Genomic DNA, 18,510 nt, shown 5'->3' with positions numbered 1-18,510 from the left:
CAAAAATTGAGCTTTTTAGCTACTTGCAATGCTGCAGCATGTCAGTTTTTTGAGATGCCATCAAAATATGTACCAGGGCACCGCCAAGCACAGGGTGCAAGAGCCTTACTATTTTAAAACTGGATTCATTCCAATGACCCCATTCTATTTCCAGTCTACACCAAAAAGGCCAGCATTTTATGAATACATTGTAGAATCTTTTTCGCTTGTACCTCTGCTCTGGAGTTCTAATCTTCACGTTTACTTTAGTTCAAAGAAGCAGTTTAAACACGCTCTGTTTGCACAATGAAAAGGATTTTGGAAACAAAAGTCACTTAGTAACAATGGGACTGGAAGTACCAACCAGAGGAAAGGGCTACTGATTTTATCATTTAACTTTGTTTTTTATACAGTGGTGAAATTAAAACAGTTGTAGAAACTTCCAAAATAGCTGAGGCATTAGATGAAAACCACTTACTGTGTTTCCCTGTGCTTTGCTCCTGCGGTTTGAAGGTTACATAAGTTGATTCCCTTGTTTTTCTATTTAACAGAATAAAACCTCTTCCAACTGACTCTCTCTCCTCTCTTGTTAGTTTTGCTTGCTTGCGCGTTCTCTCTCTCTCTCTCTCTCTCTCTCTCCCCTACACAAAACTGGCATGCCGTCAAAGAGGTGGGGCGTATTACATGCTATGTCTTTGAACTGTAAACTTTCAGTATATACCCAGCATCTGATTAGAACTCCTTCTCAATGGTCTACGAAACTTGTAAATGCGGGTATATGTGAACCTGTCATATGATCATTAACATTGTGAAATCGATTACTGGTGCATACAGCAGCATTAGAGTGAATTTGGTATCCCGCATACATGAAAACCATGTCTTTTGATCTAGGTAAGGCTGGCTTGTTTGGATTTTTGAATTGTTTTTGTTGATTGTTAGTCTTTGAATTTGAGTTGTTACCTGCAGAATATTTAATAGTGTTTTAGTCCAAAGACAAATGAAGAGCAAAGTTTTATATCTGGTGCCTTAGAAGTATAAACATATTATAAATTCAGCTGCTTGATTGTGTAATACATTTGGAACATGTTTGTTCTAACTGACTAATCAGTTCGTAGATTTTTTTTTTTCTTGGAGTGTTTGCTAAGTTCATCATGCAAAAATACTGTTTCTTTCTGCTCATCTTGCTATTTTCACCTCAACTCTCAAACAATTGAGTTTGCAGACATTTAAGTGCTTTCTATTTCTGGTTTGCTATTGAGCTGACAGCAACAATTCTGTTTACAGTTGAAAGGTCCCTAGACTATGTTGCTATAAATCAGTATTGTGTCTGAAATATTTATTTTCTCAGTGGTTCATGAATTAAGTACACCTGGTTAATTTGGGAGAGACAAGTTTGCTTTGCCAATTAATTCTGTATATGTGGTCTTGCAATGGCCACTTTCACTTACTCTATGCTTATTTTTCTAACTTGCTTTGCAGTAAGTAATAGTGTTAAAAAATATAGTTGCATTGTAATTTCAGCCTTAATAAGTGCTTACTGTGCAGGACACACAATGTGAACATTCTCTGACCCTAAGAGCAAACCATAATATTTGTTGAAAATGGAATCTAATCCAAAATTAGAGATGAAATAGATTTGTGAGGAGGTACGTTGTAAAGCCCATCACCCCTGGCTGTTCTGAAAAGCACAGAACGAGTTGGAAGGGGTAGGAGAAGAGAGAACTTCTATGTGCTTGGGTTTGGTCTGGGGTTTTGATAGCAGTCTGCTGCGGAAGCTTGGGGTGAACTATGCAGCTAACTCTGCTGGTCTATCCACACTCCCGACTTCAGCTTTTGCTGGTGCCAAACTTCTCACAGGTACAAAGTGTGACATGTCACCCATATCAAGCAACTCCATTGGCTCCTCATTCATTTCATGTACCAATGCACAGGCCCAGATGTTTTTTAAAACCATTCTGATTTTGTGTCTTAGCTCAAAGAACTGGTCTCTTATTCCTCTCCTAACTCCCTCAATTTGTGTACTGTCTTCTGTGCACCTTTGCACAATCTCACCATGATGGATGCAAGAATTTTTCTCTTTACATTTTTTCCCCTTCTCTGCTTTTGTATTATTTTTATTTCAACTTTGTAACACCAACCTGTTTTGGGGACACGATGTGTGTGAAAGAATATGCTTCATAAAGTTGTATTGTAAAACATTACTGCAGAAAGGAAATTGGCAGGATGAGCACAGCTTTGCTTTGGAAGTAAATGATAGTATTGCGTATGGTCCTTGTACATAATATGCATACATTTTTTGGGGGGGGAAAATTTCTAGGATGGTTATTGTGGTCAAATTCTGTTCACATGGTATTAAGAGCAAAATGCTTTAAGGTTAGTTGCCATCTGAGTGATGTGCGATAGAACAGGAGTTCTCAAAGTGTGGTCCGTGGATAGTTCCCTCTAAGGTGTGCACCTGGAGGCCGCACACGCGCAGGCGTGGCTCCACTAATTAAGTGCCTGGACCCTGGAGAAGATGCACATGTAAGGTGAGGTGGTGGCATTGGGGGGGATAGGTGGGAGGGGGCAGCGGGGTGAGAAGAGGGAGTGGGGGGAATTTGGGACGTGCAGGGCTGTGGCGGCCAGAGAGAGAGGCGACTTTTCCCAGCTCCAGGGCTGCGGCTGCCGGGGAGAGATGGCCTTCCTCCCCAGCCTCATCTCTGTGGTGGGGGAGAGACCCCCTCCTTCCCAGCCCCAGCTCAGGGGCTGCCGCGACGGGGGAGAGCGGGAGAGACTTCCCCCCTCCTTCCCAGTCCCAGCTCGGGGGCTGCTGTGGCGGGGGGGAAGAGGGCACATCCATCACATTAGAAAGGTACAACTACTGATATTAAAATATGAGTTGTGTGCTTTTATTTGTAGAACAAAAAAAGTTCAAGATTTTTTTTATGTAGTGCTTTTATCCACAGCGCTTTACAATAGTTAGCTAACGGTACAAACAACAATTGGAAAGATCATTAAGTGGTCCGCCGAGACCCTCAGCAATTTTCAAGTGGTCTGTGGGGAAAAAAAAGTTTGAGAACCTCTGCGATAGAACAATTGGTGATGGGCAGCGCTTGCCTTTTAGTTTACAGAAACTGATCAATATTAAATAAGTAAACTAGCTGTACTAGCCTGACATTGCTGAGGAGCATGGATTTCTGTGTTGTAGCAGTGCTGCCCTAGCTGCTGTTTATAATCAATCTGTGTGTGTGTGTGTGTGTGTGTGTGTGTGTGTGTGTGTGTGTGTTTCAGGAGTTTTTTACATGGCCATTTCAATTCACATTGGGCTAAAATATGAACATACATGCTAACAATCTGGATGCAAACTGGAGGGATGAAGTTTGAGAGTCTTGATCTTGAAAGGCCAAATATTAAATGGACTCCTATATTCCACAACGGAATTTAACATGACCTTGCCTGTGTGTTACTAGGAGGCCTCGGTTAATAGCTGACAGGTTTTTTTGGCTTGTGCTGCATTGCAGCTAGGTTGCTTGCGTTGCTGAGGTAAAGCAGAAGACATGAAAGCAGGACATGGACTTCATGCACAAGGGGAGGCCTTACTGTAAAATGCTGTTAAGAGAGATACTACCATATTGTGAGATTCATGTCTGAGTGAACAGGAGAAGCTAAGAGTAGGCTGTTGTTCTTAGCTTCTCTCAGGAGCTAAGAACAGTGTGTGGGGGGGAGTGGTGTGATTAGGCAATTTCACTCAAGTTGTAACCCCTCCAGAAAAGTTCTACTACCTGCAGAGGCTTGCATATACTAGTTCAAACTGGGTTCTCCAGCAACCAACAGACAAAGAAAGGACTTTTGGATAAATAGCTTGAGTTTAAACTGACTCAGGGTCTTCTTTCTGATCCAGCAAACAGACAGGGCCTTCTGTTCAAGGGGGGCCCCAATCCTTTCAGGGGGGAGTTGGAAGGACTTAATCTAGTGAGGCTGTATAAGACTGATGGGTGACCTCCAGTAAGCTTTTAGCATGCATATATTTACTATTTTTAATGTTTTCTCTGTAATGCTTTTACCTTAAGAATAAATGTGCTTGCTTATAAAGAGCTGTGTGGTAACTTGTGACTGCTGGCAATTACAGCTGCTCATAACCTTCAAGGAGAAAGCAAAGTGCAGGTGCTGGCCTGTTGGGACAGTGTGGCTTGCTGAGGACATAACAATGTAGGCAGGCAGAACTGTGCAGCCTGGAAAAACCCTGGTCGGGAGGGAGAGATGTGGGTCTCTGCCCAAGAGAGGTGATGGCTGAGAAGCTGGGAGCCTAGAATGAGTGCCTTCGAGGGACCGCAGTTACCATGAAATGATGTTGAAGCTTTCAGAAGAACACTAAATATTGTGAATTGGCAACAATCTGTTGGTTTTAAGTTGCCTTTTTTTACCTGGCCAAAGGTTTAGAAGCTTTAATTTGATAAATCGAAGGAGGGTATTTGCAGAAAGAAGGGCGTGGGAGATTGAGGGCCTTTCCCAGACAGGCCACAATGGATGCTGCGTAGGCTCTGCCAAACCCCACACAAAGACGCTTGCCTTCATGAAACACTGGTAAATTTACAAGGAGGCTTATTTCAGCATTTATTTTCAGTAGCATGGGATTTTGTGGGAAGTTCCTATTCTTCTTTATTTTAGGAATACTATAAATGCCAGGACAGGAAAGTGATTTAAATCGTCATATGACGCTTCAGCTGTTTTCAGTATGCAGTGCTTCCGATAAGCAATTATCAAAGTCTTTGCATCAACAATAACTTCAAAGGATTCCCAGTTTGGGAATTAATCAAGTGATGTGTGCTAATACTAGTTGATGATGTATTGAAATAAATACATTTTTTTTGGGTGGGGGCAGGGAGAGGGACAAAGGGTTTGGACAATGTAAAAACATTAAACTGGTGGGCTTGGTCTTTCTGGATTTCTATTATTTCTGTCAAGCTGGTCATTTAGTAACATTTAAGCAGAGTAAATTAGCATTTAATTACCCAGAGTAGTTGAAAGAATTGATGCAAATCTGTTTAACGTTCAGTCTGAAGTGAGTATTTGAACAGCAAAACAATGTTCTCTGGCAGATGAGATTGTTTTAATTTTTCTTTTGAATCCAAGACAATACTTATGTGAATATGACTTACTTCCTTAATAATGGTCATTATGCTCTGATGATATATGGAGGTCTAAGTCTTCATAGGCAATGTCCACATCAAAACTGTCACCATTGTGGCAAGTATAGTAGAGAAGAATGACAGGAGACTGCAGGAGGGGTTTCAACTGAATGGTTTCACAGGAAGCCCTAAATTTGCTTAAATCAGCCATTTGAGGCTATTCTTATGGTATTTCCAACCAGGTCAAAAGCAGGAAGTACTGGCATTCTTGTGAGGTTTGCAGCTTGAGTTCTTTATATTTCTGAGTTGGTGCTGCAGACGTTCCCAGGGAGCTGCTGTTTGTTCTGTGTTTTGTAGATGTTGGCTGTTAATTACTTGGCAGCAAGCTGGGGCTACTTAAGTAGCCTGAAAATGGGCTGTGTGCCCCAAAGATTAGAAAAAGCATGCTAAACAGAGCAGCTGTAATGCTGCAGAAAGGCAATGCTGGTATTATCTATGTCGGGGGCAGCAAGCACAGGACTCACAGCCTGCTTCAGTCTGCTCTAACAAACGGGATGATTTTCTAAGGTATACTTGCCTTTTTACATGATTTGTTGTCTTTCAGCAGTAAATGTTAGTGTCTGGCCTTTGTTATGGAGTTAGCCCCAGTGCATGGCATTCTAGAATTAAGGCATTGCTTTTAAAACTTTTTATATTTGAATCCACAGGTCTTAGAGTTGTGGTTTTCTTTTCATGCTTGAGTTAGTGGGGCTATAAGTGGTTATGCCATTCACATGTTATCCACTTCTGCAATTGGAAAGAAGAATTTAGAAATAAAAGAGATGGTTTACACTAAAAAGCAACAGAGGGTCCTGTGGCACCATTATTAATAGTTTGGTTCAAGTGTTGAAATTTGCTTTGACTTTTTCTTTTATGGCTCTTTTGTGTCTCTTCTATATTTCAGGAAGATTTTATACTGAGTCTTTACCTCACAGTTTATTTTATGTGGTATAATCTTCAAGATTTGTAAATTTGTATTTAAATTAATCAAAGGAATAGTCAGTTTTAAAACTTCTTTAATTAGTTTGTTTTTCTCTTCTTGGGGCTGAGGTATTTTCTTGCAGCATCCTGTTTCTAAAAATATTACCTAGTAGCCGAGAGCCTTCGATCAGTGAAAGATATCTGCGTTCATCTTTTAAAATGTATGTAGCTATTTTTAAAATAAGCAAGTTGCTTAAGAGATGTCTGAACTGCACAGATCAACAGCCAGTCAGAATGATGGACCAGAAGGTTACAGAAGACATTATACAGATGCATTAAAAATGTGTTCTAATGCAGCATTTTCATATGATGAGCAATAAAGGAATGAAGGAATTTGAGTTTATATTTAGCTGTTGTTCTTTTTTAGGAAGCCTGCTGCCGAATGTTTGAAAATCTAAAAATACCGTTATTCTATATTAGCTTAAAAAAGGGAATGCAAATACACTAACATTTTCACTGTATTTTAGAACCTCAACTACCACTGTAACTACAGCTGTTTGTATTTATGTGACATTAAGAACTCTATCTTTTCTCTATTATTATTATTTTAAACTAGGGCTTCTCCAATAGTATTTGGAATGTTAGATTTTACTCTGTTACAGAGCATAATTCCCTGATAGCTGTCTTGTATATTGCTGGTATCTAGGGTTGCCAACTTTCTAATTGTAGAAAACTGAATACCCTTGCCCTGCCCCCCCACTCCGCCCCTTTCCTGAGGCCCCACCCCCCACTCACTCCATTCCCCGTCCCTCCGTCACTTGCTCTCCCCCGCCCTTGCTCATTTGCTCATTTTCACCGAGCCTGGGGCAGGAGGTTGGGGTGCGGAGGGGGTGAGGGCTGGATGTGCGGGCTCTGGACAGGAGCTGGGGATGAGGGGTTTGGGGTGCAGGAGGGGGCTCTGGGCTGGGGCCAAGGGGTTCAGAGTGTGGGAGGGGACTCTGGGCTGGTGCAGGGGGTTGGGGTGCAGGAGGGGGTAAGGGCTCTGGCTGCGGGTGTGAGCTCTGGGATGGGACTGGGGATGACTGGTTTGGGGTGCACGAGGGGGTTCCAAGCTGAGGTAGGGGGTTGGGGCATGGGAGGAGGTGCGGGGTGCAGGCTCCGGGAGGGAGTTGGAGTGCTGGAATGGGGGTTGTGATGTGGGACAGGGTTCAGGGTGCAGGCTCCGGGTTGTGCTGACCTCAGGTGGCCCTGCCATTTCCCGGGGATGGCAGAAGTCCACGTGGCTCCCAGGATGCGGTGGCCTGTCCCTCCGGCTCCTAGGCGGAGTGGCCAGGGGGGCCCCACGCGCCTGCAGGTGCTACCCCTGCAGCCCCATTGGCCACGGTTTCCAGCCAATGGGAGTTGCGGAGCTGGCGCTCAGGGTGGCATCTGTGTTATGCTTATAAGAAGCACAGGGAATCTTTTTAGAGGGGATAAGGCAATACGCTGCATTTATTGAGAGTACAATTTAAGCATTGAAATCAGCCTATGCTTGTGCGCACGCGCACACACACACACTTCTGCAGCTGGATCTTATAGTTACCGGTCCTTAGTGTTGCTCGGTCAGTTCCAGTGGCCAGCTGAAACTGCACACGAGGGAGGGGAACTGGGCCTCTGTCAAACATGTTCAACGCTCCGATGGTGATGCAGAAAGTCCCATGGCACTTCTTTTATAGTAATAAATTCCCATACCTTGCTGTGTCACACCAGAGTTGTTAATCACGAGGTAGTCAAGGTTGTTCTTAATTAGCATTATTTTGAATTGTTACTGGAAGGATCCGCAGCTGTTTCTTATCTGTCCCTTTGGATCAACTCCTTATCTTGTCCTTGGGGTGTATGCCTTTGCTTTAGGGTCGTCAATCTGCCATCCGGGTGATTGATAATAAAGTTGGTGCCTCTTGACTCCCCCACTCCCTTCTTGACCATCCGGCCCAGTTGTCCTTTCTCAGTTAATTACCATACATTCTTCACTCGCACCAAATAGTAAATAAGGCAATTACAGCCATAAAACTTCTATCCTTCTAGGAACCAATGTTAACACAATCAGCAAAAAATAAACTCGGAACAATTTCTTCTTACTAATTCAAGGCTACAGTTTCTTCTTACAAATTCAAAGCTAGCAAAATGGTGTATAAGGCAAAATAAGCAAAATGGAGTACAATTTTACTTGAGACAATTTCTTCCCATTAGGCTTTTGGCCTACACCTGTAGGTGGAGGCAGTGTGCGGAGCCCCCGGCTACCCCTCCGCCTAGGAGCTGGAGGGACATGCTGCTGCTTCCCAGGAGCTAGGCACAGAGCCTGCTTGCGCCGCTGCGGCCAAACAGACTTTTAGCGGCCCAGTCAGCTGTGCTGACCAGAGCTGCCAGGGTCCCTTTGAAAACCGGACGCCTGGCAACCCTACTGGTACCCTGAAGAAAATGAACAAAATGAAAGATATTCTTAGAGCCTGATTTTGCAGCCCATATTCATGCAAGTAATCCCACTGAGTGTAACGACTCTGCTTGTGAGAGTAAGGATTCCCTGTGTTAAGGATTGCAGAATTGGACTCTTCAGAAAATGATAAATCAGAACATTTGAGGCCTGACCCAAAGTATATTGAAGTCAATGGAAAGATTCCCTTTGACTTCACTGGGATCCTGGCTATAAGCATTAAGCAGAATGTTTCCAGTGGGGAAAAGTGATCTAGAAAGAAGACATTTGCAGTGTTATTCACATTCCAGAGTAATGCCATGAGGATAAAGGGAAAAATCCACTGTGTGTCATTACAGAAATGCTTCCGGTTAGTGCCTTTCAGCAGAGGTATATTTTGCAATTGAAACTACCATTAGATGTAGGGAGAGATTTACAAAAGCAACTGAAACTTGACTGGTTTCCTCTTTTCCCCAGTCACATGTGCAGGAAGCTGTAAAAGCCAACAGAGAGATAGGGAGGAGGAAGAAGAAAATCAGTGCTCAGACACAATACCTGAGTGAGACTCAACCTTTCTGGACTGCTGTACTCCTTTCGGGAGTCTGATATGTCTTGTGTACCCCACTTAAAAACTACTTGCTTACAAAATCAAACCTAAAAATAGAAGTGTCTCAGCACGCTATTACTGAAAAATTGCTTACTTTCTCATTTTTACCATAATATTATAAAATAAATTAATTGGAATATAAACATTGTACTTACATTTCAGTGTTTAGTATGTAGAGCACTATAAACCAGTGCTGTAACTAAGAGTGGAAATTTGGGTGGGCCCTGACTTTCAGGCGGACAGGCAATGACAGACTATGCTAGCTCAGCTTCTCCCCTGATGTCGTCATGCCCTCTTCCTAGCCCCCGTATCCCCAGGCACAGGGCTAGAGTGACCAGTTGTCACCTGATCAAAAAGGGACCCTGGCGGCTATGATCAGCACCGCCAACCGGCCATTAAAAGGCAGATCGGCAGTGCTGAGGAGCTAAGGCAGGCTAATCCCTATCTGTCCTGGCTCCGCGCTGTGCCCGGGAAGTGTCCAGCAGGTCCGGCTCCTAGGCGGGGGGGCCACAGGGCTCTGCGCTCTGCCCCCACCCTGAGCGGCGCACAGAACCGCCATCCGCACCTCCGACTAGGAGCTGGGTGCAGCACAGAGTCAGGACGGGCAGGGAGCCTGCCTTAGTCCTCCCGCTGCGCTGCTGATGGGAGCCGCTGGAGGTAAGCCGGAGCCCCTGCCCCAGCCTGGAGCCCCCTCTTACACCCCAAACCCCTCATCCCCGGCCCCACCTCAGAGCCTGTACCCCCTCTGACACCACACCCCCCAGCCTGAAGCCCCGTCCTGTGCCCGCACCCCCAGCCCAGAACCCATACCCCCACTGACACCCCAACCCATTGCCCCAGCCCAGAGCCCCCTCCCACACTTTGAAACCCTCTGCCCCAGTCCAGAGGCCCCTCCCACACCTTGAACCTCTCATCTCTGGCCCCAGCCGGAGCCCTCCTCCCTCCCTCCTCACGCACCCTGAGCCTCTTGTTTCTGATCCCACCCCGGAGCCTCTACCCCCAGTTACAGCCCTCGCCTGCTCCTTCACCCCAGCCCAGTGAAAGTGAGTGAGGGTGGGGGAGAGCGAGCCACTGGGGGAGGGGGAATGTAGTGAGCTGGGGCCAGGGCCTCTGGGAAGGGGTGGGGCTAGGGTGTTCAGTTTTGTGCAATAAGAAAGTTTGCAACCCTAAACGGCTTCACCTGCCAAGCTGGGCATGCGCATGGGGCGGCTCAGAAAATGGCAAGGCAGAGCTGCCTGAATGTCCCTTTCTGAAGGGCAGGTGCATAGCTTCATCCTGGATTTCAGGTGCCTGAATGATGCTCTAGGTCGCTGTGGCAGCACTACACCCCTGCTCAGATTTGAGTGGGCCCACTGTGGCTATGCCCCTGGTATAAACAAATTGTTGTCTATATGAAATTCAATTTTGCCCTGACTTCTCTAGTGCCTCTTGTAAAACTAGGTAAATGTCTAGATGAGTTCATGTACCCCCTGGAAGACCTCCGCGTACCCCCAGGGGTCCGGGTATCCCTGGTTGAGAACCACTGCAATACCCAGTGATATATGACATCATGGATTAACCATGTCTGTTTTCAATATAGAGGAAGGGATGACAGTAAGTCGTCATAACAGAACTGTCTGCTTATGGAGACGGTGGGGAACACAAAAATACCTCTAAATGTTGGGCTGAACTACTTATACATATACCTACCTACGTTATTTTATAAAAATCCAATGATTAAAAGTCTCCCAAGATAAAGATCATTACTATGTACTCTCTTTAAAATTTTTTTTAAACGTGTTTTGTTTTGGGTATTTTCCCACAGTCTTCGAACCAAAGTCACAAATGATTTGAGATAAGTTTCTGTCAGACATGAACTAAGCACGTGAAAGAAGAGTTCTTGATGGTTACATAAATGAGAGGCAAATCACATAAAATTAAGCTGAAGGAACATAGTTAAATATGTGATATGTATAACAATGTCATTAATTTCTAGAAAAAAGAACACGAGTACTTGTGGCACCTTAGAGACTAACAAATTTATTTGAGCATAAGCTTTCGTGGGCTACAGGCCACTTCTTCGAATACATAGAATGGAACATATATTGAGGATATATATACACATACACATACAGAGAGCATGAAAAGGTGGGAGTTGTCTTACCAACTCTGAGAGGCCAATTAAGTAAGAGGAAAAAAAACTTTTGAAGTGATAATCAAGATAGCCCAGTACAGACAGTTTGATAAGAAGTGTGAGAATACTTACAAGGGGAGATAGATTCAATGGTTGTAATGGCTCAGCCATTCCCTCTCTATTCAAGCCTAAGTTGATTATATCTAGTTTGCATATCAATTCAAGTTCAGCAGTTTCTCCTCGAGTCTGTTTTTGAAGCTTTTCTGTTGCAAAATTGCCACCCTCAGGTCTGTTATTGAGTGACCAGACAGGTTAAAGTGTTCTCCTACTGGTTTTTGAATGTTATGATTCCTGATGTCAGATTTGTATCCATTTATTCTTTTGCGTAGAGACTGTCCGGTTTGGCCAATGTACATGGCAGAGGGGCATTGCTGGCATACATCACATTGGTAGATGTGCAGGTGAACGAGCCCCTGATGGCATGGCTGATGTGATTTAGGTCCTGTGATGATGTCACTTGAATAGATATGTGGACAGAGTTGGCATCGGGCTTTGTTACAAGGATAGGTTCCTGGGTCAGTGTTTTTGTTCAGTGGTGTGTGGTTGCTGGTGAGTATTTGCTTCAGGTTGGGGAGTTGTCTGTAAGCGAGGACAGGTCTGTCTCCCAAGATCTGTGAGAGTGAGGGATCATCTTTCAGGATAGGTTGTAGATCTTTGATGATGCGCTGGAGAGATTTTAGTTGGGGGCTGAAGGTGACAGCTAGTGGTGTTCTGTTATTTCCTTTGTTGGGCCTGTCTTGTAGGAGGTGACTTCTGGGTACTCGTCTGGCTCTGTCAATCTGTTTTTTCACTTCAGCAGGTGGGTATTGTAGTTTTAAGAATGCTTGATAGAGATCTTGTAGGTGCTTGTCTCTGTCCGAGGGATTGGAGCAAATGCGGTTGTATCTTAGAGCTTGGCTGTAGACAATGGATCGTGTGGTGTGTTCTAGCTCCATGCTATTTCAAGAGCTTTCTTCCGATTTAAAACTAATATTTGTAAGCATAATCTCATGTTCCAGGTTAACTAGTGTAACCGTACAAATGTTATGAATGAATGGCAACTGTACATCTCAAAGGACAATGGTGTAAGAGCCAAAGCCATTCAGTTACCATGTGTTGTGCTACAGCATGATGAGTATCTAAAATGTCCAATTCTCACGTGACAGTTCTTGCCTCAGATAATGCAGGCATAAAGTGCAGGACCAGAAGATAAAGCCAGTGCACCGTTAGCCTTTGAGGCCTGCTGTGCTTTAATTTTTGGTCTCTTCGCTTTCTTCTCTCTTACTTTCCTCATATTTCCATTCGTTAGCTTCAGGTAAATCTGCTAATTCCTTAGTAATAGGACTGCCATCATTTACGCTTTGGTCCTCAATTTCTTCTGCACTGGAACGATCGCTATTGCCTAAAGCCTGGTCTATGTTGTTCTGCTTCAGATATTTTCCCATCAAATTTGCTCCTTGCTGCAAACTAGATTGCAATTGAGCTTTTCGCTTCCTATACTGAGCTCCTGAAGGCTTCTTCATGAGCATCTTTTATCTTCTACAGGGGAAAACAGACCGTATTAGAAAGTCACCAAACATTGTGTTAAGCATGGCAAAAGAAGCAATAGTATTTCTTTTATATTGTTGCATAGATAGGGGTTTGATAGATATCTCTGGTGTCTCATTAAATATGTCTTTTATTAGTTTCTACTTACACTCTTCAAGTCTTAAAACACAAGTACACTTTCACAATTACACAATAAAACAAGGTTCCCTATAGCGCAGCTGGGCTCTCACTTTGTTTTTATATGTGACTGACTGGTGACGCCCCACTCTTTATATACCCTCAAGGACATGGGTGACAACATTCTAGGAGTTCAAGGAAAATGTAGTTCTCAAAAAGTCTAGAAGGTTCCATGAGATTCTATAAAGGTCCAGAACATTCTAGGAAGTTAGTGAAAAATGAATCCACATACAGAATACCTGAAACTTTTTTTTTTTTTACTTCAAACATTCTGTTTTCCATTTTGTCACTAACAACAAAAACAGCACCCTGAGCCCGGAGCCTCCCAAGTCCAGCACACCAGGCAGTCGCCTGAGTGTCCTGCCCCTAAATCCGCCCTGTTGATACCCACTGTCATCAATAGGTCATTATCCTAGTGCACGCAGAATGTTAGTATAGATTACTTCCTCCACCACTGAAATGTCCCATATGAGACTTGATGTAAAGGGGGTTGCTCATTCTCTTTTTGGTTAGGCCTTTAGGTTGGAATGCCCATTAATGTTCAGTGATATTCAAAATGCGGAATCATAAGTGACTCTTGGAGAGCAAAATGTAATTCTAGCACTGTCATCGTACCTACTATCATACTTTAAATATGATTGCTTTGTTTTTTGTTTAATTTTATTAAACTATAATAATTAGCAATAGAAGAGCATATATGGCCTGGACTTGCATTTCATTTCAAACATGAAACTGTCTCTTATTGGAAAGACCTTGTCCTGGTTGGTAACGGTCAATTTCACATGTGCTGCATTTTTGTCATTGTCTTTTTTTTTTCTCCCCCCCCCACCCCATTTCCTTTTATCTGACCCTCAAATATTATTTATTATTTGTATTACCTTAGCACTGAGGAGCCCGTTGTGCAAGGTGCTGTACAAATACAGAACAAAAAGATGCCCCCACATATTAACACTGATGTGGAACTGTACTGTAACAAATTAGTGAGTGCTCCCATAATGGAGGACAATTTTACTTTCTGTGAAGAGCACAGATTTCAGTTTCAAGATTTCAAGGGATTGTTTGAAATCTTGTGGTAATGCTTTTATCTTATTGAAACAATACCATGAGTTTTTTTTTTAAACTACTGTTTTAACCAGAAGTTCAAAAAAATGTTGAAAGTAATGTATGTAAACCCTATTCTTTGGATCCCTTCATTTTACTTGGGCTCAGAGTGAGCATATAGGTTTGCCTGCGTGGAGCAGCTTATGGGATCAGGGCCAAGTGAGGAAGATCAATACAACACACAAGACTGGATTGCTAAATTGAGTCTTGGCAATCTCCTGGATTTTATAAATTGCCCAGTGTCTGTGTAATATCTCTAGTGAATTAGTATTGAATTTCCCCTTTGGTCACTTAGTTTGCATGATGTACAGTACATCAAGATTTCAGGTTGGGATCCAAAAACCTGTTGCTGTAAATCTTGATCATGTTGATGTTCCACTCTATCCTTAAAGCTTAATCCTACAATTCTCAGGGAGGCAAAACTCTTATTGACCTCTCTGAGAATGTGTCTGTGTCAAGACTGAAGGATTACACATGTGATTTTGATTAAGAAAACCTGTTGGGTAAATAAGAACGTAAGCAATTGATACATATAGAAAAATACTAGAAAGTCCAACTATTTTAAATTCCTCAGATCAATCTCTTTCGGTTTAGGTGTGTGTTAGTATAAAATGAGTTTACTTGATTTAGCAGTCTTCTTTGTATATTTGGGTGAGTATTGCAGAAGAAATAATCTTCTGCATATATTCACTCAAATTGTTTTAATAAGTTAAATTCCTCCAGGTTTGTGTGGGGTTCAGGGTGGTTTTTTGGGGGGGGAGGGGTGTTTGTGTGGGTGTTTTTGTTTGAAGTCCAAAAACTGATTTAAGCCCTTTTAGGGGGGGTTCCTCATGATAAAGAGGATGGAAAATTTTTGCCTTCTCCTACATTTATAGAAAAGTCTATAAGACATTAGTAAGGGTATTTTGTATTAAACTATTCTATAGAATTTAAGAGAACTTTCAGTATTATATAATTTTGTAGAATACTTCAAAAAATAAATAGGATTGACATTTTCTTACCCTTAAAATTTTATTTAAAAGGTAATTTCTGTGAACTTCTATAGCCTTTTTTTTATAATGAAGGCTGCAAAATCAAGAAGATATTGAAAATTCAACTTGACTAACTGTTATCACAGAGTTGCCACAGATACCTACTATTTGAAGTATGGGACAAAATAGGGCGACACCCATATGGGGTCACTGTTGGCAAAACTTTACAGTTTAATAGCAACCACTGTACATAAATCTCTGCATTTCAGCTGTTATCTTCCAGCATGAATTCTACAACAGGTTGTGTGTGCATACATGCATATTGCCCTATCTCTTATACTCCTTTCTGCGTCAAACTTATAAGCAGAAAGGTTAGTGAAGATGACTGATCATAAAACACCCTGCCTGATATCAAGAATTGACCATCCTTGAAAAGGAAAGGTTATTTGTGTCTCATTCACACCCATAAGCCAAAGCAATGCTTTGGTATCTAATTTTAGGTTTACTAGCTTTAAGTATGCTATTAAAATCCTATATTCCTGTTTATTCCATCTATATGTTGCACAACCTCTATTAAAACTGAATACTTAGTACCCTTCTGTTGATGTTGTACCAACTGGTCATGCTTGGGTAACTGGGGAAGTACAACACCCAGAAAACATTTCTAGATTAAGTGGGCTGACTTGTATACCCACTTGTTAAATATTTTGCCTCTGCCAGAAAATATTGGGTAGTAAGTATTCAGCATCCAGCTCAGGCTTTGGCTTGAATATTGTTGGTGTGAAATTGAACCTGAGATAAAACAAAACAGTGTTTTTGGAAATACGCTATTAACGTTATCAATAAAGGCGCTAAACATTGTTAGTAAGGAGAAAACAGTGTAAATGCCTTCTTGCTTCCTCTAAGATGATATATAACAAATCTGGTGAGGATTGATTTATTCCCTGCAGCAAATGGTATACAGCAAAAGAAGAGGGAATTAATGTAGCCCAGAGAACATTAGCAGGATGTATAACATACACTTAACCATTGAAAATAATGGGGGGAGGGGACGAAGGAAGGTTTGTGGGGAAGGTTGGGGGGAGGGGATGTGCTTCTACTGTCTACTGCAATATACAAAATCTCTTTGCTTGTGTTTAGAGAATAGCATAGTAAAAATAACCAATTTTTACATATCAGAACGAATATTTACTTAAATTTGCTCTTTGGCATGTGTTTTGCCAATAAATATCTGTTCAATGCCTAAATTCAACTCTTCGAACATAATCCCAGATATTTGCCCAGTGGAAACTTACACAACACTTTTAGCAAACTAGGTTTTTGCAGAGAAGCAAAACTAGTTTCCTCTTGAATATTCCACCCACTAGTCCTCTGGTAGAGGGCCTGGTCTATGCTTAAAAATTAGGTGAACCTAGCTATCTCCCTCAGAGCCTTGAAAAATGTCACACCCTGAGCACTGTAGTTAGGTTGACCTCACAGCTGGTGTAGACCCAAGTAAGTCAATGGAAGAATTATTTGGTCGACCTAGGCACCTCCTCTCAGAGAGATGGATTACCTGCTCCAACAGAGACCCTCCTTCCATCTATGGAGGGACTGTTTACACTACATTGCTACCCCCGATAGCTGTGCTGCTGTAGTGTAGACCTACCCAGAGAGTTGCTTTTCTCTTATTAACAGCATCAGTGACTGCCTAAAGCATTTCATCACTGGCTTACCACTGCAAGCACCACCTTAAGTTAACCTCAGAACTCTGTACAGAACAGAGTGAGCAGACTCTCTTTAAAGCATTTACAGTTTGTAGCTGACAATTGCTTCAAAATACAAATGTGTAATCAATTGAGGGCAAGTCAGCAGTTCTCCCCCTCCCGACTCCCACCTCAGCTGTTGAATGTGTGTAGATTCCCTGCCTCACACCCTGAGTTTTAGTTAGTTTCAGGTTCAATTAAACCTGAAAAAGCCATGTTTGGTTCTAACAATCACTGTTCATGAGCTGGGGCTCGCTTTTTCTAGTTTTGTATCAAAGATGCTTGAAACTTCTGGTTTTCCATGTTTCATTCCAAAACCAGTGGAAATCCTGCAGTTTCCTTGAATTGTGTCCTTTCTTGCATGTACGGTTTAGTGGATGCAGCTGATGGGATTTACATGTCTACCTTATTGTGCTAGTACAGGGGTCGGCAACCTTTCAGAAGTGGTGTGCCGAGTCTTCATTTAGTCACTCTAATTTAAGGTTTCATGTGCCAATAATACAATTTAATGTTTTTAGAAGGTCTCTTTCTATAAGTTAATATATAACTAAACTATTGTTGTATGTAAAGTAAATAAGGGTTTTAAAATGTTTAAGTAGGGTTATCATATTTAAAAATTTAAAAAAAGGACACTCCACAGGGCCCTGGCCCGGTCCCTTCTCCGCCCCCTCCCCTGAGCGCCCCGCATTCCCCCTCCTCCCTCCCAGCCACGTGAAACAGCTGCCCGAGCGCTACCGGCTTCACGGTTTGCCGGGCAGCCCCCAGACCTCCAGTCCCTGCGCCCCTGGCCGGGTGCTTCCCCAGCGCAGCCGGAGCCCGGGAGGGGAAGCGCCTGGCCGGGGGCGCAGGGTCTGAAGGTCTGGGGGCTGCCCGTGAAGCCGGTAGCGCTCGGGCAGCTTGGCTCTTCAGCTACACAAAGCTGAGGTGTCTGGGGGGAGCAACAGCCGCCGCCACGGGGGAATCCGCCTGCAGCTCGCAGCCTGCCGGAGCCACTCTAAGGTAAGCAGGGGACTAGTATTTTCCCAGACATGTTCGGCTTTTTGGCAATTCCCCCCGGACGGGGATTTGAGGACCAAAAAGCCGGACATGTCTGGGAAAATCCGGACGTATGGTAACCCTATGTTTAAGAAGCTTAATTTAAAATTAAATTAAAATGCAGAGCCCCCCAGACCGGTGGCCAGGACCCAGGCAGTGTGAGTGCCACTGAAAATCAGCTCGCGTGCCGCCTTTGGCACATGTGCCATAGGCTGCCTATCCCTGTGCTAGTAAATCAGCGACTGTAGTTAGATGTGTAAATTATATCAAGTAAGCCCATGCTTCTTTTTTATTCACAAAACTGCACTTACCAGATGTGAGTCTGAATTGAGGGATCTTCACAAATCAGCCTCATAAAGTTAATTGTATTAAATAGAATAAAATGTTCATACCACTTTTTCATCCATATTTCTCTTACATCGCTTTACAAAGTTGGGTAAGCAATGTTAAGTAACTCCATCTGGCAGATGAGATGTTATGCTGAAATTTTCAAAAGTGCCCACTGATTTTTGGGAACTTTGCTTTTGGAGTGTCCACTGTGATACATACATCACTTTTATTTTTTTAGAGGAGCTGAGCAGGTAGCTAGGGGTAGAATCCAGGTGTTCTGAGTCCCACTCCCTTTTGGGTCACGTTTTCTTACTTAAAGTATTCAGAATTACCATACGCTCACATTAT

At 43.0% G+C, this 18,510-nt stretch overlaps 1 protein-coding gene across 2 annotated transcripts in view; it reads left to right on the top strand.

Annotated features, from left to right (window-relative positions):
• The first annotated feature begins 742 nt into the window (after positions 1-742).
• The window catches only part of FGD4 (FYVE, RhoGEF and PH domain containing 4), an 83,207-nt gene continuing 65,439 nt past the window's right edge, over positions 743-18,510 (top strand). For both annotated transcript variants that reach the window (XM_026657587.1, XM_026657586.1), the window contains exon 1: positions 743-870. In XM_026657587.1, coding sequence (XP_026513372.1) covers positions 846-870 — 25 coding nt within the window. In that variant the 5' untranslated portion in view covers positions 743-845. The remainder of the gene's footprint in view (positions 871-18,510) is intronic.

This window comes from Terrapene carolina, unplaced genomic scaffold (assembly GCF_002925995.2).
Source record: "Terrapene carolina triunguis isolate 2854851 unplaced genomic scaffold, T_m_triunguis-2.0 Scaffold247, whole genome shotgun sequence".
Classification (NCBI taxonomy): Eukaryota; Metazoa; Chordata; order Testudines; family Emydidae; genus Terrapene; species Terrapene triunguis.
Note: the sequence above shows the minus strand (reverse complement) of the source record. Positions and strands in the feature narration are given on the sequence as shown.